The following is a 23317-nucleotide window of genomic DNA, read 5'->3' on the forward strand; positions in this document are numbered from 1 at the left end:
TGTGCCACTGATCACAGCCCTCTGAGCTCTGCCGTTCAGCCAGTTCTGAATCCACTTCACTGTCCACTCATCTAGCCCACACTTCCTGAGCTTGTCTATGAGGATGYTATGGGAGAGAGCGTCAAAAGCCTTGCTGAAGTCAAGGGAGACAACATCCACTGCTCTCCCCTCATCTACCCAGCCAGTCATCCCATTGCAGAAGGCTATCAGCTTGGTTAAGCATGATTTCCCCTTGGTGAAGCCATGCTGACTACTCCTGATCACCTTCTTGTCTTCCACATGCTTGGAGATGGCCTCCAGGATGAGCTACTCCATCACCTTTCCAGGGATGGAGGTGAGGCTGACTGGCCTGTAGTTGCCTGGGTCCTCCTTCTTGCCCTTTTTGAAGACTGGGGTGACATTGGCTTTCTTCCAGTCTTCAGGCACCTCTCCTGTTCTCCATGACCTTTCAAAGATGATGGAGAGTGGCTTAGCATGCTTAAAGTAGGAGTCTCTGAAGCTGAGTCCAGCCCTTGTATTTTACCCCTAGTTTCTTGAGCCCAGTTTTTCTCAAAGGATTAGAGGGAAGAAGTACAATTTGGGACTGAGATGACTGGTTTTATGCAGGAAGTGTGAATCAGTGGGGCGTTGAGTGTAGACCTCTGTTAGGGGAGTCATCTGGGATTGCAGCTGTGACACTACAGGAGCAGGCAAAGGAAAACAACCAAGTGGCTGGTGTTTCTTAGGAATGTGTTGCTATTTCATTATACTTCTTTGAGATTCCTAGACATTTTTGTCAATAAAAATAAGCAGTAAATGGGGATCTTCTAATTGAAATGCAATAAAGTCCATTTCCTTTTCCAGGAATTTCAGTCTATAAATATTTCAAATCTTGATTTCTATTGTTTGGATGCAAGTCTACCAAACCGTGACATTTTGGAAAAAAATCATTGAAGTTTGCCCTTTTATGTGGAATTCAGTGTTAAATATACATTTAAGTGGAAATCCAGAAACCACAAATGTATTTAATAAACTTGTTACCTTTGGAGTCTTGCAAGAAAGTTCAATTAATATTAATGAAAATGTGCTTCTGATAACTTAGTTGCAACATTTCTAGTCAGTGGAAAATTGTAACAATTCACTCCATTTCAACTTCCAAAATGCAAAATAATTCTTTATAAGAAATAGAATTCACTGAGTCGTAGGTGTTCTTGAAAGCATTAGAGTGAATTTTTCCTCCTCTGGTATGTTTTAAAGAGCCATATGACTACTGTAAGTGTATTTTACTGAAATGAAAAATACAAAATCCAGATCTGAATAAATATAATTTGAATTGTGACCTTTTTAATGGCAGCTGGCAGAGTTTTGACTTTTTATCTGGCATTGGCAATTGGAAGGTATTCTTCAAATTCATGTTTTCTGTTGCATTAAAACTCTTTCTACCTGCTGACCAGTTTTATTTGCATGATAAATTAAATATGGTGTGTTTGCTCTCTTAGCATATTCCTACCTATATGCCACTTGTCATAGTAGGTAAGGCTAGGAGTAGTTTGTAACGTGAAGTAGTGAAGTTTGCATTTTTCCCATATTATTTAAAATGCTTGCAGTTCTAGGAAAATCAATGGTGAGATGGAAAAAGTAGGTGACTAAGAGAATTCCTTGCTACTTCCTCTCTCTTTTTCTCTCTGATACCATGACAGTACATTGAGGTGTACATTTGGTCTTGAATCTCAAATATACCTTGTTTCTTTTTTTCCTTTGACGAAAATACAAAGCAGAAGGTTCTGCTTTCTACTCTTTTTCTTCCCGATGTGTAGTTCCTGGCTCACCTCTACTGTTTTTCACTGATTTCACAGGTCAGGATTTGTTCTGCTCTTCTTACTCCACAGTACATTATTAAATTATTCATTTAAAATGATAAGAATAGTAGTGGACTTCTTCCAACTTCTTTCAACAGAAAGTTTCAGTTCATCTTTCCTTATCTGCCTGCCATCCTTGCTAGCCAAGCAGAACTGCACATTTGGGGTGAATGCATGCTTTAGTGAGACCTGACTTCAGTACATGGTGAAGTGTACCTTTTCAAAGTTTCTCGAGTGGAACACTAAAAAATAAATTCCAAAAATCTTGAGGGACTTCTGGAAAATTATGGCCTTCCTTTTTCATCAGCAGAATGAGATTAAAATTGTGAGACTGGTTCTCATTCACCTTGTTCATCCGCTTTTCCTTAAGCTGAATACATTGTCACTGAGATTTATTAGTAGGTATTGCTCTATGGTGGTGCCTGTGAAAGCAGTTGGTTCAAGACAACAGATAAACCGATTCTTAATATTTTCATTATGTTGATCCATCTCTCCATAATACACGTTAAGGGCACATTATTGGTTCATTGTATGTGGTAAGCCTCCTAGATAAGGGTTCGCAAGGATCAAATTTACCAGTCCATGAACCGTCAGGGTACCTGCAGATGCAGTGCARTGATCTCATGGGAGTGCTACACTGAAAAAAATCCCACCCTGTATTTCCAAAATGAAAGTGGAAAGAATTTCTCCTGGAAAGTGGCAGCTGCTTTCTGACATACGTGTAATGGGAGCAACTGAAAGCTTTATGGTGTGTAACTGTGACACTGCATTCCAACATAAGCTTCTCCCTGCCCTTCTTCCAACCAATAAACTATTCTTCCTCTCTTTTCACTCTCACCCCTCCTAATCTTCTTCTGTTTATATGCTTTAATCATAATAGCAACAAATCCATCCCTGCCGGTATTATCACACTGTTGCAAATTTTGGCTGTCTCCTTTGGCACTTCCCTTGTAGATGGAATGATACTGCCCACTTTGATGGGGCTTAATTCTGAATGTAAAATACTGCTCTGTCAATGAACATTTTCTCTCTTAAACTATTTTCAGTCCAACAATAAGATAGAGATTTTTGGGAGAACAGTTTTCTCATTATTACCTTAACCCATAAAAAGGCTTTTCCTTTTTTTTTTTAAACATTTTGGGCAAGTCTTCAGTTACCCAAATATTTGTAGTACAGAGTAATTTGCATTTCAGTCCTGTGAGAYTTGTAAATGTAATGAACAGTCTGTGTGTTTAATATTTTTAATATTTTTAATAATTCACAAATAGTTCAGTATGCAGAACTGACCTGTAAAGAAATATTTTGTAGTATCTGTAGAGCACAATTCTGAGTTCTAGTCTTTTGTATGTCTAGCAGAATTCTGGATTTTGTCTGGAAAAATTTGAGGAGTACTTTTTTTTTGGAAAACAGCAGATTATTTTTTCCTGCGCCATGACCCATTTATAAGATGTTGTAAGGATGATCTCTCTTCTGTTGCCATTAGACAGGTTTTAATGTTGTGAGACTGATGTTATGAAAGATACTGACARCCTTTTGAAAGGGATCTGCAACCAAGAAACCGTGATATGATTGAAAGCCTGTTGATTTCAAAGGGAATAATCAAAGGTCTCAATTTACTTCTCAATCCAAGACGATATTCTAGAACTACTGTGATAAGTGAGTTGCAGCAGACTTGGTCTTCATCTGTCTGTTCTTTGAGAATAGATGAGGGAAGCTTAGTCTCTAGAGCTGAGAATATTGTGTCTTTGGTGAAATCTACATTGACTGTAAACTTTTAACACATGATAAATAAATCCTTTAATCAGATTTGTTTGTGGGGCAGAATTAAGCCCCATGACATTGTTGGAAATTGTACCACTAGTTTCAACTGGAGCAAGATCACACGTCCAGCCTTACCATAGGTGGGAACACACAGGACCAGAAGCATTCAGTAGTCTATCAGATATGCTGTACTCTCATTAGGGCTCTTCTTTTCAGTTACTCTGCTGTGACCAGCCACACTGTTAGCAAAAGTAATTTCTTGCTATTAGCAGCTGAAGTTAGATAATACCAAGACTTCCAGCTTCTTTCTTTCTTCCTACCAAAAGATGCATCCTGAGTTATTTTCATTCCATTCTAGATCTTCTGTAATTAAACTCTACAGAACAGGGGTTAGTATACTTTTAATAATACTACGCAGATTCAAAGTTAATACTGTAGAAGCCTGGTGCTGATTCACGTTTTGAAAGGACTCTTCATATGGCTGCTGCAATGAGTTGGGTCTCAGGATCCCAATACAGAGGGCCCAGATTCATACTCAGTCAGTGAAAAGTGGCCTTAAAGCAGACGTAAATTTAGTCACACTTTGGTGCAAATGACACTCAGGCCTACATACTTTAGGATGTAATCATTGTACGCAGTACTGTACTCATCATTACACTGAAGACCACAGTTTGAAATACAAATACATTTAAAAAAATGCTGGTCCTTGAATTCTGTTTCCATCCAGGTGGAACTGCCAGGAAGCACTGGAGGCTTGAGGCATAAAAGACGTACTTCAAATAAAATTGAATAATGTATGTTAAATAAAGAGGGTGCCAGGACGTGGAAAACCTTATGATCACTGTAGTTTAAAYAGATGAGAATCTTGCCTGCTATTTATATCATCAGGTAGATTCTGAAAGGAAATAGTACAAAAATAAACTCCAGTTTTGCACTCATTGGAAAAGTGTGTGTATTGTATGTATTTGAATATAATGGGTCAAATTCAGATGTCGAAGGTGGTGTAGTAATTTACATTGTAATGCTGGATATATTGAATGTAAGGGAGCATAAGTTAGTATGAGTAATGCAGTGAAGAACTGGGAGAAAATATAAATTTAAAAGGGGTGTGGAACAGGTACATTARCTTTGAATTTTTAAGACGTCCTACTAATTACTTTTTCTGCTAAATTCTTCTTTTAGCACGTAGAGTAGAACCTAAACTATGCTAGATACACAGCTGAATTAAAGAGAATCTCTACTGCTGACAAAAAGTTATCATAGTCCTGATGATTTATATGGAACTGTGACATTTTCCATCAGCTGGGAAGTTGAATTTGTCTGTKTTTGAAGTCACTGAATAGCATCAGCTAAAGGTTTAGCATCAACTCATACCTTAAATTACTCCTGTTTGCTTTTTCCAGGATAGTGTGTAAAAGTACAGCACAGGTCATCTGCCTACAAGGTWCTATGGTGTATTCATTTCGGTTCTGTATTTCATTGCTAAGGAATGGCATAGTTATTCTTAGCTAGTATTTGTATTGCAGCTGAAAGAATGCTTTAGGCTAACTTCTCCCAGAAATGGTGACGTACCTCGGGCAAAGAATATACCAGGGATACAATATGAAAGCTGTTCATGCTTCTTAAGTTTTTTCTAATAATATTTCTTGGATTAAATCATGAAAAGTTAGGAAAAGACTTTGGTGTAGTGAATCAGACTGTAGGGTGGGGAAAGAGAAAAATGGGTTTGTGTAATCCATTGTATTATATTTGACAGCTTCTAAAGGAAGGTTCAAGAAATCTGATGGTTGGGAAAATCATGGGAAAAGCACACTCAAAAAAAGAGATTTTCCCCCTAAATCTCATTAGCTGTTCTTGGTTCACATATGTCAACAAATGTGCCATTTGCAAACAGTGATGTGGTCTAATATCACTGAGGACAATGTTATTCATATAAATGCTTAATCTTTCCTTTAAAAAAAAAATCTTAATTTGTCCCTGTGTTTTACGACAGTTAATTTCACAAGTAGAAGACTGTGAAGTTGTGAAGATTGCACGTGACTTCACAAGACAAATATCAATGTGTCCTGTATCTTTCCCTAGCCTGTCTCCTGAAGGAAGTTAATGCTGATGGAATATTTGAAAATGATGTGTTTTGCATTTTTCAGGAAGATTGGTATGCATACAGTTTCTTAGAGAAACCTTCCAGGGAATGTATAAGTATATGTATATGTGTAGTATTTCCTGAAGAAGCCATACAGCTTGTATTTCAACATGTATATGTTGAAATAGACTTTGCTAAAAAGCTTTGGCTATATGGTTGTTTGAATTTATGTTAGCCTGAATTCAGCCTGTTGTGATAATAGGTTCTCAGGACAAAATACCCCAAAGTTATGAAGTCTCACTTCTGTAACTCAAAGCAGTGGAGACATATCTGATACTAGTTAACCAGCTCCCTGAAGGTCTGTGTGGTTGTGAAGTTTTATAGAGGCGAGAGGGGGACTGCGTGGGTTGTACCTGTGCTCGCAGAGACAAGAGTGGTCTCTGTCTCTCACGCTTTGGTAATTCTCATTGTGCCTGTTTTGTTCAAGTTCAGAATAGGAATTGAATTCAGACTCTAGCCTAATCTATTAGACTATGATAAAAGTAATTTTAACTGTAAAAACATGACGTTAAGTATGAACAAAGGAGAATACATCAGATGCCAAGAAGCAGAGACATCCCTGACATCAGACAAAGATAAACGGAAAACAGCACTCAGATAGGAAACAGCCCTTGTCACCCAGCCAACCTGAGCTTAGGATGTGATGCAACACAATATGGAAGCAGTACTGTTTGGTTAAAGTATGTTATGAATTTCTAGTTGCTTTGCTTTGCAGATCTCTAGAGGAGACGTTGATTGGAGCTTGGCTACCGCTTCTCCCCTGACTCAGCTCTTGCCGACTGTGCTCTAGTTTGACCCTTGAGCGACGATCTGGCCAAGGAACAACAGCGCGAGGGTTGTGAAGACAACCGTGTCAGCGTAGCACTAACGGGAGAGCCTAGTCCTTTGTWCACATATTATAAAAATCAAAAGTCTGTTATGCAGAAAAGAGACTAAAAAACCTTACATCTGCATATTCTGCGTATTTGCCGCTTCTTACGCATCTGTTGAGTCATATCTGCAGTGAGAAGGTTTAAGAAAACCCTGCTTTTCTTGCTGTATCTTTGGAGTAACAGTGTACAGTAGAGGGCTAAGGCTCTTCATCAGTGAGCTTAAAAAGACCAATGCCAAATGTCACCAGGGAGTGAACTCACCCTAATTTTAGTTAGGCATAATACAGTTTATAGGGCAGGAAAGCATTAGTACTATTGTACAAGGGTTTATTAAAGCTTTTCTGGAATAGTAGGTAATTTCTAACCAACCATGCTCAAAAAAGAGGAATTCAGACTGAAACGACTAGAGGGAAAGCCTGGGCAGGTAATGAGCAACAAAAATCAGGGGAAAAGCTTTGGATATCTTGGCTCATTGAACCTCATGAAACAGAGAATGAGTACGAGTCCCTTTTATTAAGGTTACAAGGAGTAAATACCAGGGAAAGAATAGAACAGTTTGGCTTAAAAGTCAATACTTATGCAAGATCGAATGGATATAAATACATTTAGACAGAAATTAGAAACCAGTTGCTAGGCCTGAAAAAATTAAGTCTGGAATAATCCTCCAAATAAGTAGGAACAAGAAAACTACATTGTTTTTAGTGAATTTGAGGAGCTTATGGAGTGGACTGCAAAAAAAAGGTAAGACTGCAAGACAGTATGTTTGAAAGGCTTGCTATAGTTTTTGCACCACGTATAATTGTATGTATGCATATATATATATATATTGTACATTTTGTATATTTTTTTATATATGAAATTTAATTATTAGTACGTAATGTATCTTACATTTTAGTACCCAGGCTCTTGTTTGTGGACTTTCCCATTGTCCAAGAAATATTTCTTTCCCTAACTCAACGTATAACTTCTGCAGCCTTGATCACCTTCCTTCGAAGCAGTAAATATTGACTGCAGGTAGATACGGGACATTGGTAGTGTAGACAGTGTTCCGCATAATACTGAAAACCTTGCAGAAAGCAACTGGGGTGTCTTGCTTACATGTTCCCAATAAACTTAATTGATAGTTTTCAAATCGGRAAGGAATTCACCATCAACATTACATCTCTGTTTTGTTTTGGTAGTGTTTTCTGGTAGCTTAAAAAAAAAAAATCCTTTCCTAAGCTTTTCTGAACATTTTAATTTAATAAATTTCCTGTCAGAAAAGAAAGCCCCTGACAGTGGTAGTGCTGTGGGTCTGCCACGTTCTCATACTGTGCTGATTTGGGGAATTTGGATCTTTTTCCAGTGTATAACAAGTGTGTCAAAGGATGCTGGAGGTTTTCTTACGGCTTGATGGGAAGGAAATGTCAAGTGGTTGTGGAGGTTGTGGAATGGTTTTAGTGATCCTAGTTTTGTGCTGGACTGTTTCAAAAACTCATTCTGTTAACAGAATTCTTTGAATTAGAGCAACTAGTAGCATCCTTTGGTGTTTCATTCTGATTTCTTTTTTTTTCAGAAAATCCTTACAAATAAGGTTTGATTGTCTTTTCCCTCCAAAAGGGGTGTAAAGCAGGAAGTAGAAAGCTAGTTTTTCCTCTATGTGTCTGTTTTTGTGCTTTTGTGATTCTCAGCACCATGATCTGAGTTCATCAGACAACAGGCTGAGTTTACTGTGCAGAGAAGATGTGTCAGGAGGCGCACTAATGGTAAACACTGAGCAGCAACATGGCATTTAATGTTTCTTTTCTGGGCATCACCACGCTGCAAAGATTCTGCCAGCTCGCTGTATAACAAAAACATGCTTTAAAAATTTACTTTATGTGGTAACCTTTTACACAAAAGGAGGGAAGGAAGGAAAAAAAATGCCATTTTAGGTCAACGCATTTACTTTTCATTCTTCCCGACACATTATTTTAGTCAGTGTATGTAATACACTGTTGTCCCAGGACAATGCAGTTCACGAGAAGTTAATGTATAAACAATACTATCAGTCCTTAGTTAACTTTTTCTACAGCTTCCTTAAACAGTGTACTGGTTTTGCAAATCAGAGATTGCTCTGTCACATCCGTATCAGAGTGTGAAGATGGCATCTTCCTCTCTTGTACCATTCCTATTGATGAGGAGTCTGCAGCTGGAACCTGGTAGTTTTGTGCATTGTAAAAGTCAATGTCAGCACAGAATTCGGATGCCTGGTTTCAGATTTGAATTTTTTAATTTCTTTCTGTCACATGTAGTTATGTCACTTGTCCCACCCAAAATATTATGTCTCATCCTTCACTGTACACCCATTAAATATTTGTGTAGTTACAGTTCTCCACCCTGTTCCCTCTTTGCTCCTTTTTTGCCAAGCTATTCATATTCCTCTCTCTATATATAAATTTCTTCACAAATTTAATCATCCAAACCCTTCATTAATTTTATGCTTTATTTGTGGTTGGCTTTTGGTTGAAAACTTTCATTTTAAAATGTAGAGAATAGGATGCAATCTTCATAGTCTCCTAGGGAGACAGAAATTCCTCTGGAATTTGCGATATGTTTCTTTCCTATATGTAACACTAACTTGCAGAATTTTTCTCTCGCTCACTCTCTCCACCGTATCTTATTGCAGACTTGCATATCATTTGCTGTTCACCATCACCTGTGTGTCCTTTCAGCTGTATTACTTTCCAGGTTTTTTCCCCACTCATTCATACTTTAGATTATTTTTCCTGGGCATGTTTAAAGATAATAGTAGCTTCTGAGTTGGTTCCATGGGCTGAGTGATTAAAATACCAAATTTAACTTAACAAAACCTCATTATGGTACTGGTTTTCTTACAGGTTTTTTTTTTAATGTGCTTCCTCTTGGAAAAATTGCCTTAAATTGCCTTGAACCAGATACCCAGGTTGGATCTCAGAAAGCTGGTTTGGCATTTACTGAAGTACTACATTCATTGAAAACTGAAATCTGGCTACAAAAGAGAGGTAGTGACAGCCATTATGAAATTCTTCTATCTTCTATTTTTCTACTCCCTATCCATAATTTGCAGACCATGTCTGCAAACATTGACCAAATGCACAGTATGTTTCTGACTTTTAGGCAGACCAGTGTCAAAGAAGCACTACACAACTTTTTCCATATTTGACAGTGAAGTTCTGATATAGCTACTCTGCTTCAATGGCAGAAGTAGCCTGGAGCTCAGAGACTATGCAGAAATTGAAATAAAATGTAATACAGTTGCAGACATCGTGCACTGATGTTAATAGTACTAACCTGCATTTTTTGTTTTGATGTACACTTTAAATAGACACTGTAGATGTAGTATGAAATGACATTTAATAATTCTGAATCATTCAAGGCCAGATGCTGGGAATTAATTAGTATCTGCCTCTTTTACAGAAGTAATTCTCAATTCAAGTCTCTATACATTGCCATGTTAAGTTGCATCAGTAAATTTACACAGCATTTTCAGTGCTGTTCCCAGTACAGTATATATACATGTATATATACATGTGCTCCCTGAAGAAGTACCCAGTGAAAAGTGTGCTCCACTGCTTCTGCCATGGAAGGGTCTGACTTTGTTCTGTGCCGTGAAGCACCTAATCAGAATCTCAGGCCCTCTGTCTAGCTAGTGGGAAGCAGAAAACTCTGCTAGAAAGTGATTTCATTTCATCTGACATCTTCTGCGTATCTGTCAGTGACTATCTATGAACTGACGTCAACTGAGAGTCTCAGATGATTTAGGCACCTCAGTTAGGGGCCAGTAGTGAAGCTGAATGAAGCTGAACCAAAATGAACTCTGTAAAGGGGAAAGGTTTATTCTTACTCATTTTCCTAGGGTTTAATGATGGGATTTCAGCAGCTTTCATTAACAGGTATGAATGTAAATACATATGAAGTTAGTGGCTGAATGTTCTTTTCTTGCTGTTCCTCTAATGAAACATCTCTTGATAACAGAAAGTGAGATCTGTATATAATGGCCATACATGTAATCTAGTGTGTTAGAATCTCACTTAGACAAAATCAATTTTTAAATCCTTCTGAACAGTTGGATAGTTGCTGAAAAGTGGAGCCTAAGTCCTAGCCCAGTTTAGTTTACCAGTATTGAGGCTACGATGGAAACTGGGAGCCATAAGCATAGGCAATGAAAAATTTTCCACTAGTTCTACCAGTTTCTTTTTACAGAAAGGGATGCATGGGGAAAAATTATGTGTATACTGAATTCAAAAAGCTCAAAAATTACGTGTATACTCAACTCTGTGTATATGAGCTTACTTAACTGTTTATAATTATAAATTTGAATTTTTACTGTGAGCTGTCATTGATATTCGTGTAACCAGTGTGCTGGATGGCAGTCTCTGGATTTTGGTACATTTATTCAGTGTAGAATTAAAAGCATGTACCTGGGGTTTGTGTGTGTGTGTGTGTGTGTGTGTGTGTGTGTGTGTGTTGGAGTTGGCAGATGCACAAGATGATGACTAGGCCTAATGCCTTATAGCAAACAACACAGAAGTTGTCAAGCAAAATTTAGTCCCAAGTTTATTTGGTAAATGGGTCTTGTGGACTGCTTGCAAGGCAATTATGCTTAGTCCTTAAAGTACAGTTGATATTTATATACTAGTGTTTTCTATGTTAGGCACTGCTGTTTGGATTCATCTGTGTATGTATTTAAAAGCAAAAAATCTTGACTTTGTAAATAATGTTTTTGTCTTTGAACACAATCCTCTTTGCTGTTATCCTGTTACACTTATACTACTCTTACCTACGTAAAATTGCTGACTCGGTCATTGTTTTCTTTAAGGATGGCATCTAAATAGTTCTGCTCAGCTGAACCATATGTTCCTCAGATACTGTGCAAGAAATTCTGCCTTTGAGGATCTGTGCATCCTCCATTTGCCTTCAGAGCCATGTATGTGTCTGTTCACCTGAAGAACTTAATCCTCATGAGTATCCTGAGTATGACTATGAAAACCCTACCAGAAGCTCCTCTGATCAAGAATACTGATACAATCTATTCCCAAATTATGAAAACTTGAATACCCCTTACTAAAATGGAGCTGGCAAACRTTGCCATGATGCTGATAATGGTACTCAGAAATTTTGCTTTTTCTAGGGAGCGAGAATTCCTTGAGCCCATCAGAAGAAACTGAAGTGTATCATTTACAGTTTTAACAGCACACTCCCAGAGAGTTGCTTACACTAACTACGCTTTTGTTGGGAAACAAATTATACTCTGCAGGGAGCAAATTATGCTCCTCATATTCCAAGGGTTTTCTTAGAAAATTCAAACAAAATCCTCCTTTCTGTCACTTAGTCATTCACACAGAGTATATGTAACACAATCAGAGATCTGGAAGAAAAGGAATAGAAAAAATTAAATGGATCTGGTGACAAAATGGAAATTTGGGTACTAATAAATAGAAAGTGCAGAAAACTTAAATTGAAAGTATGAAATCAAGTTCATTACACGAGGAGTGCCACTGCCTCACAACAGCATTTTGGAAGGGGACTATGTGTGGTAACAGAAGACTCTTTTGAATCAAGCAGCTACTAAGCCACCGTGGCATTCATGTTAAAAAAAATGCAAACCCTTCTACAAAAGTTTGGTCATTTGCGCATGTTACCCCATTGATTGTTTTACAGAAACAACTTGGTAGCCCAGAAAAGTAAGTTTTTGGTTAGAGCAGAATGAGTTGCTACACAGTTGTTTTACATCATCTTACTTTAACAATATATATTTTTATGTGGAGTCATTTAACTTTCTGAATTTCAGTTTATTCACCCATAAAATAAGTACAGTAAGACTTCTTTGTGGGGCTTAATTTTTATAAAGCACTTCAGAATTTTCAGTGAAAAGATTCTCTATTAACTGTGTATGAGATATTTGTTCTGTTGCACATACAATATTCACCACAAAGCCAAAACATTCATTTAGGGTCAAAGAAGATCCATAGGGGAAAAAGAAGAAAGTGCACATTTTGTATGTTATTCCTGCAGACTAGCGGTGAAAGTATTTTTTGTAACTTGTGTTCATTCTTTTGTTCTTTTCCTCTTACAAAATCTTTGGATTTTGCATATATTGAGTTGTGATAGACAACTAGCGATACAACAAACAATAGCATCTCGCAATGAACAGTTGAGGAGAAAATCATTAGAGACTTTAAAACATACTTCATTATTGATAGTTAATGTGTACAGACAAAAAAAAAMCCAAATATTGGAGTGTGTTTAGCATAGTGGCAAAGCAAACAAATGGCAAGCCTAGAAAATCTTGCTTTGGTGAGAGGAAAGCATAAGCAAATGCTGTCTGTTTTGTCATGTGAGTTTTCTTGGAAAACTTCTCGGCACAGCTGTGTTAATAAACCAGGGTATACTTGCATGACCCTAGTTGTTTTGCCTGCAGGTTTCTGCATACTGAGTAAAAGAAATTGTGATTAATGTGGCACTCTGTGTCAAGGGTAGACTGTAGATTACCATTAAGTGCATCATTATGTTATCTTTGAAAAATTTACTAGGTTTCACCTGACAGATAATAGCTTTTTCTCTGCCAACACAGCAGATGAATAATAAACTAATATATGGGATGAACTAAAATATATCAATATAAGTGTTACTTTTGACAGAAAAACAGCTTTTGCTTTTCAGAGGTTTTTGAAGGAATCAGCGGTCTATTTAAAAGAAAGCTTCCTCATTCATTTTCTTTCCAACCCTGTGATTTGAAATCATGCCTTCTTCCCACAGCCTACTGGTGTTGATATGGATGTAGGATGTGTGTCTGCATGGATCTGCACGTGAGTTTTAGAATTGCGCTCGGATACTTCTTTGCTTAACATGGGTCAGTTTAAGGGATCTCTTATAAAAAGTAATAGATGGCTTCCTGCTTCTGCCAGCTGATTTGATCTCTGGAGCTTGATGTGATGTGTGAGTTATGTAACTGGTATGGAATCCGAATCTTATGTTCTTTTTGGTGGTGTTTATTGTGTTAACGATTTGTACACCTCCAATGATTAAGAACAGATTATTCCGCAAGAGGGAATACTTTCCAAAATATTTCCCACTCAAAAGTGGAAGTGACCCTCCAGCAACCGTTGACTCTGTTACTAGAGCAGAGTGAGCCAGCAGGTTATTTCTGATCCAGTTTTGCTTTCTTACAATGTAGGAGGGATATTTTTATCAATGTCTTAAAGTATTGTTTTACAATTTCAGTAGAAAGATCTAAATGTGCCTGTGAGGTATCATGGGCAGGGACAATCTGTCCACTGAGAGCGAAGGTATGTGACTATAATTAATGAATTCATCTACTTTGGGTCTCTTCTGAAAAAAAAATCTTTAAAATGGCTCCCATTCCTTTCTGTCATTCAGTATCTGTCTTTTCCCTTCCTGCCTGTTTTTTTTTTTCTCCCATTTTGTTTCTCTTAGTAAAATGTCGTTATATATTAAGAGCAAGCAACAAAGCATCACAGCTCCCATCTCTCATTTGAAATGGCGATATAATCTCAGGAAGTTATACCTGAGATGCCTGAATTTGTAACCAGCATTTCTTATGTGTAATCAAAATTCCTGATTTCAAAAGTTTTGAGCTCCTGTAGTTCTCCTTGGCATCACAGAGCTAACACCTCTGAAGATCATGTCACCCTTTTGAAGGCTGATTGTAGGTGGCAACCAAGTTTGTAAGTATGGTGTTATATCCTCAGCATTATAGTTTATCAGTTGCTAAAACAAGTAGCAGTACCCACGCAAACTTCAAACTGTAGCTGGTAAACATTTTCAATTCTTCCTGTGGAAGGCATTAGTGAATAACATTAGTGGGTTTTTGTCTTGATCTGATTTTCATACTTTTATGGCTTTTATGTATAAATCATATAAACAAAAATCCTTTGCTAGTGTGGTTGTGCTTAATAAATTGTGCAGTGATAAAAAAGTTTGTTGTAAATTTAATTGGCTTTTTGTTTTTGTGTCTCTGTTTAATCAAAACAAAACTTTTCAACTGTTTCTACTAATCCAAAACCATGTTGAAATAACAGTTATCCAGTCAAGACTTGCACATACTCAGTTGTCACTATAGACGCTGCTTTGGGCAGTGCCCTAAACTTCTGGAGATCCTGACCCAGGTTCCTGTTCTGGATTCCATAAGGAAAAATATATGTTCTGAGTCTAATAGGGCAGTTATCTGAATGTGGGTCTCTTAGCCAGTGCCTCAAGTGCCCAGCTCTACAGTGTGAAAGAATCTGCATGTGGGATTTTTTCCTGATTTGCAAGTGTATGTTGGGATTTCAACTGGTTATCCCAGTGGAGAGAAGTGGAGAAAAGTAGATCTCCTCTGTCTGTGATAGCTGTTAGCTTTCATACTGCCATCTCCTTTTAGATAGATTAAGCTGGATAGAAAGCTGGATAGAAGCTTRATAGAAAGCCAAGCGATATATGCATTCTTTATGCTTGTAGTTTGCAGGAGGCATTTGTTTAGTGTTTATATGAAGTAGTGGTCACATGAAGTGAATCTTAACATTCATAGTGGTTCATTTAGAGATCCTGCCTAAACAAAGCTCCCTGCTCAGTACCATGCTTCCCGGGAATGGGCATTTCATATTGTTTCCTTCAGGGCTCACTCTTTCTCTTAAGTAAGTAGTTTCTCTTCTCTCTGCCTTGTAAAATTTACTGTGGGGATCATAAATACATGAAGTTGATGAATTGATAACTGTAGACACCAAAGTACATAAACAGTGACAACTGAAACTCTGAAGGTTCCCACACCTCCCTGCTAGTGTGTTTACTGAAGGCATAAACGGTAGAATATATTTGGGTTTTAGGCCAGTTTGTTCTCTGGGCACATGCTAAGGCCAGCATCCTGTTAATCTTTTCGGTGTTATGTAACCACTTGAGCTGCCCTGGGACCAGGACTGCATTATGTGACGAGCTTCCAGATAATGTTAGCTTTTTGTTGTTACCAGGGTCTAAAACACTAAAATGTGCAAGACTCTACGTCCTGTTACAGTCGCTGAACCGTTCAGTTCTTGAGCCCTGTGTAGTTTAAAGAGTTAAAAGTTTCCGATAAAAATACAAGAGGCTGCCCTTGTGACAAAACAAGAGAGAAAATACACTTTAACTTTAACTGGAAATGTATGCATCATCTTGAGTGTTGAAATCTTGCTTTTTAAAGCATGTTAATTAAATAACTGTTAAATTAGTTAAATAAGTGAAATAGCTTTATTACAAATATTGCTGTTGTCACAACAGTTCACTATAACGTAAGAATATTCATACTGTTTTTTAGCAGGTTGACCAAAGCACAGAAAGGGTAAGTGGTATGACCTAAAACACTCAGACAATCGTTAGCATGGGCCATGTTTGCCTTCAGTAGATTCACTGGCCAACATTTGGAAGTCCCCAAATCCTCTTAAGTCTCTGCAGCTAGTGTTTCTAGCTGGCCAGTTCTCTGCCCTCCTCAGTGCTTAACTAATAAGAATCACTAGGCTTTGAATTAGGGGTGATTCAAACCAGGTGAATCTGGATATGACATTTTTGGTTTTTGATTGATTGTTATCACAAGAAATTTCTATCATAAAGTGTGGGAAGGATTTCCATACACAAAGGGGTAATTAAGCTTTACRCATTACTTAATAATATATACAGTGGCATTCATAACGGTGGCAATACCTAGTGCTTTATAATATGTAATGTTGTCCGTCTTCAAACTGACTAGTTCTGAAATATTTCTAAAAGTTGTAGCCTGAATACACTTCTGGGCCATCTAAGTCACTTCAGCTAGTGTAAATTGCATATAGATAGGGCCTTGGCATGCAACAAAGCAAAAAGTATTAACTGATGTTAGCTGTTTGAATCCCATTGATCTCCTTTGTTATACCTGTGTATTTCTGATTCACTTGTTTCAAGGCACAAATATGACATACTGCTTTAATGAACATGTGTATCATTCTAATAAAATACTTTAAATCTGCTGTATCCACAGTGGTATTGGAAAGATGTTGAACTACATCTTTAAGCAATTCTGCAGGCAAATGCACATTTCAAAATCCTGGCTCTGCAATCTAGCAGTAAACTAAAAAATAGTTGATGAAAGTTTGAAAAATGTGTTTTACATTTCTCTTTTATTGTCTGCAGAAGATTAAATGAAGAAAGAAATTAAACAAAATTATCCTCCATCTTACCACCATCTTTTAAACTTGTGTGCCATGATATTTTAAAAAAATGCAGGAATGCAAGGGACATTATAACAGCTTTCTTGGTTTGTCCTTCTTTTGCCTTCAAGGTTTAGCAACTTCCCCCAGTGGTTAGTACAGCTCTCCAAGCAACTAATCCTGTATCTATAAACTGTAATGTCAAAGGATTAATGTGTGCCTGGGAACGCAGGTCAAATCTGCTTTAGATCACAAGAGTTTGAGTTCAGCTCCTAGCTGAAATATCACAAAACTACCATATAATTTAGTAGAAGTCTTGCATTCCTATACTTCAGCTGGTGGTTGCCTTTAATAAAAAGAGGCCCAGGATTGATTTCTCTGCGAATGAATTTTTCTTTGTCTAAAACCAAAGTAGTATCAGCTGGAAAGCGGAGAGATTTCTTAAAATAGTTCTGTCTTTGATATAAATAGCACTTTCAAAGTCTACTTTTAAACTGTTGTAGAAAATACAGTATGGAAAGTTCCTGATATTTCCTGAATTTCTTCTATGTGCTACATTATAATGCCCAGAGCTTGTAAGCGTCTGTTCATGGCATGCCCAGGTTTCACCTGAATACCTGCTGAGACCAGTGGAGCTACACACAGATGCAGTGGCATTCATTTGCTGAGTCTAATTTGATAATGAAGACAATTATTTTTATTTTATTTTTTTAAGAATTCATTAATCTAAATTAGGCAGTATGTAGAATAATATGTGCAGTAAGCAGCAACTGTAACTATCTCTTTTTTTTCTTTATGCTGAGTTGTCAACAAAGCATAGTAATTTGCACCTAATTATCTGCAAATGTAATATCCAGAATATCTTTCTCTTACTTCGCTTTCTTGATACTTCTGTTAGGTGCTGTAGTCATGTATCTTTGAAGGCTTTTCCTATATGGATTCTTGTAATATGCTTTTAAATTCCAGGAAAAAGTAGCAGATACTCTTTAAGAATGTTTGCCTGTGGGTTTTTTTATTCATTTCATTCTACTATAAAGCTGAAGTGTATGCTGTTATCACATAGTATACATGTGATAACATAAACACTTTATGTTATAACATAAAATAATTACCAGCCTTGAAATATGTCTATTTCATTACAACATATAAAGGGCAATATTAGAGAGCGTTGTACAAATCTTAGTGAATGGGCTATGTGTCTATACTCTTGTTCTGACCAGGTATATCTGCATTGAACTGCAAATTGAAAAACCTGGGTGTCGTAAAATGATACTGACATTTTGGCCGAAATTTCACAATTTGTTTGTTTTACTTAGAGAAAACAGTTTAACAGATAAAATGAAAATGAGTGTACTTTTGCTGACATAAAAAAACCTGCATAGAATTGCAATGACTACTTCTGTATACTGCCCTCTTGTGGGATCACCACCTTCGTGTCGCAGTCAGCTGCTCGTGCGTTACTGGGCACGCGTTTCCAAATCCGGCTCTGGTGTCTTACTGATAGAGCTGAACGTTTCGTTATCGGGTTCTTATTAGCTTCCTCTTTTGAAAAATAAAGTAACCGGGGCGTTGCACAAAGCCTGTCTGCACGTGTGCGATGCGATGCCTCTGACGAACCGAACTGGGTTTCGAAAGGAGGCTCCTTGCAAAATCCTGGCTCCCGGGTGGGGATGCTGCGGCGTGGTGCCCTGGGACTTCCCGTGACGCTCCTGTTCTCGTGGCCTCGCAGGTTCTTCGCTCGGTGCTGCTCTTCCCAACCATCGAGCGTATCGCTCAGTCACCCCAAGGAAAACTCATGACGCCTTTGCTCTGCAAACTTCGTTACATTCTCTACATGCCGGTCTACCTGCTGTCCTTTCTACCGGAGGGAGTCAAAGCTTCCTTGGTGCGGTTTGCCCTGCGAGGAATGAAGTCCTGTGATGAATCCTCTATAACAACCTCAGTAAATCTCTTCAGCGTGGATTGCATTGGTGAGCCCATTATTCTTTTTTTTTATTAGACCAACTTTAGTATTGTTTCGTTTGGTAAATGCTGTTGTAATTTTGGAGATAAAAGCTTAATACTAAAGCATGGATACGTTTTTAAGGAGGGACAGGTCTAGTATTTTCTCAACTTCAGACTATAGGTACAGGAAAATTTAAAATCAGTCAATCTTATTAAAAAAATCTTAATGGGAAAATAACAACTAAAATGTTTTCCCAAAGAATATACATTTGTTAACAAAACTCTGACCTGTACTACTAATGGTGTCTCACGTGATTAAAACAGTGTTTTACAATCTAATTGATGTCACTTATGTTTGTTTACTTTTTGCATTTCCGTCATATTGCATAATGAAAATACATCAGTAATCAGTTTCACCGTGCATTCTTCACATCTTTTTCTTTTTCTTTCTGTCTGTGATTTAGCCAGCTCTATAGAGTTCATAACATTGGAATTAGATTAGAATACTGATAAATTTAGAAAAGGGCCAGCAACCTACAAATGCATATAGAAGTTACTTYATGCACAGGAAAAATTTCAGTGGCTCTTTGGGCATACAAAGAAAAGAAGAAGATTAAAGTTCTTCCAGTGATAAGGCATACTGTATGCCTATTTTGCCTATTCTAGCAACAGAAACAACTTTAAGACAGGGAATAATTTCAGATAAATTATACTAGATTTAAAATGAAAACCAGAACAGGGATTGTTCTATACTCCAGGTATTTTACTAAGTTAGCAGTCGAAAACAATGTGGAGTACAAATTGACATGCTAACACAGTAATAACAACAAGAAGGAAGTTTTGATTGCACTAAAAGTGGTAAAAACACATTCCTAGGTTTCCAGTTGTGTTCTGTCTTCTCTCAGTTAATTCTACCTGCTAATCATCCAAGCAGATGTGCCACAGTAACTCTGTGATTGTAATGAGTTCCTTTAATTTCAGTGGGTATCTGTGAATACGTTGGTCCATATTGGAGCCTCACTTGTAGGACTGTGCAGAGACTGTAGGCAGGATGGGCAGTGACTGTTTTTATTATCAGACCTAGACGGTGCTTCATATATTGTACAAACTCACCATAATACTAGTTGTTCCGTTGCAGTACTCTATACCCAGACAAAATCAGGCTCCTGGTTGATAATTTAAGCATCTAATACAAGTCATATTGTCTGCTGCTTGAGTTCCTATTGATTTATTGTAGTTTTATGATGACTGGGAAGAAAACATGCATATAGCCATACATACTTTGACAATTTAGTCTTGGATAAAGCTATGTGAAGGTCTGTGAGGTCACATCTGTACAACCCAAGAATCATTCTTTGGTCCACACAGATAAACTCTTACTTCTCAAAACAGGTTAGCCACATCCAGGCTTGTATTGGAAATGGTCCTTAGTCTGCATTAACCTCCAAAAAAGCACGGCCAGGCATTTTTCCTGAGTGCTGTTTGGCCTGGACCTCGACAGTGCCAGAAATAGTTCAGCAAACAGATTGTGTGTGCTGGTATTCGAGCCTGAGTCTTCAACCTGTTGTTGTAGACCCCTAGTGTAGATACATCTTGTTCGCCTGTGTGTCAGCCTGTTGTAATTTTCTCTGTACACTAGTGTCTGATCTGTGGCCAAGATGTTAAGTAAACTGAAGCAAGAAACCAGGCTGTAGGGTCTCCTATGATGTGATCTCTGTCTACGTTCAATTTATTGACTTAATTCATTTTACAAGAATGAAAATCCATATGAGTCTGTCTTGTAAAACTTTCATAAGGAGGCCGTACCGGTTCCTTCGGGCTTGTGATATCATCTGTCTTGAGCAGAATTCCTCTTCGGTTTCATCTTTGGAAACTGGTGATATTTTACAGCCCCAGTGACTCAGGACCACATGCATGGATTAATAATCTTAGGGCTTTCTGGATGTTGCCTGTTAACCTTCTCTTCTGTTCTTTGTAGACAATAGAAAATGTAACCATTCAGCAAAAGTTGCTAAATCTAGCACAGCAACGGAGGCTGTTTTGTGGAACTGCTCATCTGTGAGCTAGAGGAGCCTATGAATTTGTGGTAAATGTCATTCTGGTTGATTCCTTGTCCCATAATAAACCGCTAGCTATGGTTCAGAAATGTTGAGCAAATGAAGTTGTTCCTCCTCTCCAGGAAGGCTGCATGTCAACTCATTAAAAATACACGTATTGCCTTTGGCATGTACATCTGTTGCATTACTGTAATTGTAATAAAAGCTGTGATTAAGGGCAGAAAAGATGGTAAAAGTTTCCTTAAAACTAATACGTCCGTTAAAACAGACCAACCTGCCAGGGATTTGTTACCACATCCAAAGCTTAGTCACAACAATATGTTTTCTCTCCTCTGAAAGGAAATGAGATTTGAAAACTTAATTATAATGGGTCTGTAAGACCTAGTGCTACTCCCATTGAAATCAAAAGGCTGCACTCAGTGGGAACAGAATCAGGCCCTTAATTAGGAGAGTCAGTCAGAGAGGTTAGTGTGTTGTGAAGGAAGAATTATATTACTTCTCTGTCTCACTGGTCCTTCAAATTTTGTTTGTTCGTGCTTATTACCCAAAATAATCTTTCCATTGTCCTAACATTATAATTGATGCTAGGTGGGAGCCCCAGTCAAGCAGCAGAACCCGTTGTGGTGACATTGTACAAAAAGGTCACAATATAAAATCCTGTTCCTGAGGGGAAGTAGTACAGAAGCCTGAAGAGGGGCAGCAAGGACTAAAGAAAACTGAGGATAAGGAAGGTCAGGAAGACATAGTATTAAAAAAAAAAAAATTGACCTATTAGAAGCAAGCAAAGGGATCTGAAGAGGATTTGATTACCTGAATTAGACTTATAACAAAGATAGCTTTGGGCAGCAAAAGTATTACAGCTAACAAACTGATATTTGGATACTCGTATTCATGAACCTATGAGATGAATAGATAGCCAAATGAGACACTAGTGACCTTGAATTGTCTAAAACACAGTCATTCTGTTTATTCAGGCTAGCGAGAAAAGATATTCCCATCTAGTACAGTAATGGTTATCCTAAAAATTGTGTATGGTTGTTCAATACGTGAATACTTTGGCACTCCAGCGTGTTAAAATCCGTAAACATTTCTTCAATGACCAATGCCTGTAGCAGCCTTACAGTGACAGTAAACCATTCTATCTACGTAGGACAGGATTTATTGTCCACCAGTTTGACTGGCAAACTTCCTCCATTTGTTTCTGTAAAATTTCCACAAAAGCACAGACATTACATAATAGGTAAACACCGCAAGGCTTTTTTGAGAGGCAAGCTCGTAGGTCAGAGGTTAACATCTGGATGACAGTGAAGATACAGATAAGCACAATAGCAAGAAAAACCTCCAACTGGCCCAACTGCGGCCATCCTTTGTGATCTTGAACCTGTGACTTCCCTTGAGGAATCTCCCTGTTTGTTTAACCTCTTCACAGAGCAGGGGACTACTGAAGTCTCAGGGGGCCGGGGGAGAAGGTCTGTACTGTGGAATTTAGACAGGTTGGGAAGGGGAGAACTCAGAAACTGGAAAAAGAGGGTTTCAGATGGTTTTAAAACATCGTACAGATGAAAGCTAGAGACAGTAGATTTCCTTTATATTTTAAGAGTCCAAGAGATGTTGTAAGAAAACAAGGAACTAAGCCTGAACTTCAGAACTTGGATTCAAATTTTATCGTGTTCTAAATGTTGAGACATTTGGATTCCATGTTTAGATTTCACTCATTTTGCACAAAAAATGGTATTAAGACCATTTTAGGCATTCTACTCTGATGCCTAAGTTAGGAAACTGTATACAGTCCGCAACAGTGTATAGGATGAGGTAGATTCCCAACTGAGGTATTGGGGATCGTTTCCCAGCAATAGCTACCTCTCTCCATTGGCTGTATGGGATATCAGACTTCATGCCTGAAGTGACGCAGGGAAATAGCACCATCATAGGATAAGATTTTCAGAAGTGTCAAATAGCATTTGGGAGACTAATTTGTACTGAAAGTTGCTGCAACTTAGGCTTGCAGTTGCTGCTGCCCACTATGAAAATGGAACATAAAGTTTTGAGTTAACTAAGTTATTTTAAAATTTTATCTCCAGAGAACCAACTGAAATTTTTCATTCTGCGTTTGAATTTTCCCAGCCTTGGGAGTTACCATGTCCTGAGATGTCTTTCTGTTCCAGTTCTCTCTTCCTGAACAAAGAGATGTTAAATATGACATTATGGGTGGTCTTCATCTGACCGCATACAGACGTCATACTATCCAAATAGCTGGCATCTAAAGCAGGTCAGATGAATCACACTCTGCAGATGACTGTTTCTCTCTCCTGACCACAAAGGGAGCCTATCTCTACTAGATATCTAAAGTTAGCAGCATTAAATCCCTCTGTGTTTATCTACTGGCAGTTCATTTTGCTGCATAACATCAGAAAACAACGTGAACCTGAACTGCCCATGCAGTCTTCAGTCTTGCTGCTAGAAAAACAGCCAGAATATCCCGTGCTTGGAGTGGATTACAATTTACAACTGCTGGTTTCTATAGTTTGGCCTGTCACTTGTTTCCTAC

General features: G+C 37.9%; 1 protein-coding gene across 1 annotated transcript in view; it reads left to right on the forward strand.

Moving 5' to 3' along the window:
- LDAH (lipid droplet associated hydrolase) overlaps positions 1–23317 on the forward strand; it is a 116096-nt gene that overhangs the window by 58117 nt on the left and 34662 nt on the right. The window contains exon 4 of the mRNA XM_026074628.1: positions 18498–18738. Within this exon, the coding sequence (XP_025930413.1) occupies positions 18498–18738 (241 nt within the window). The remainder of the gene's footprint in view (positions 1–18497; positions 18739–23317) is intronic.

The sequence above is a fragment of the Apteryx rowi genome, unplaced genomic scaffold (assembly GCF_003343035.1).
Source record: "Apteryx rowi isolate R43461 unplaced genomic scaffold, aptRow1 scaffold_392, whole genome shotgun sequence".
NCBI classification, from domain to species: Eukaryota; Metazoa; Chordata; class Aves; order Apterygiformes; family Apterygidae; genus Apteryx; species Apteryx rowi.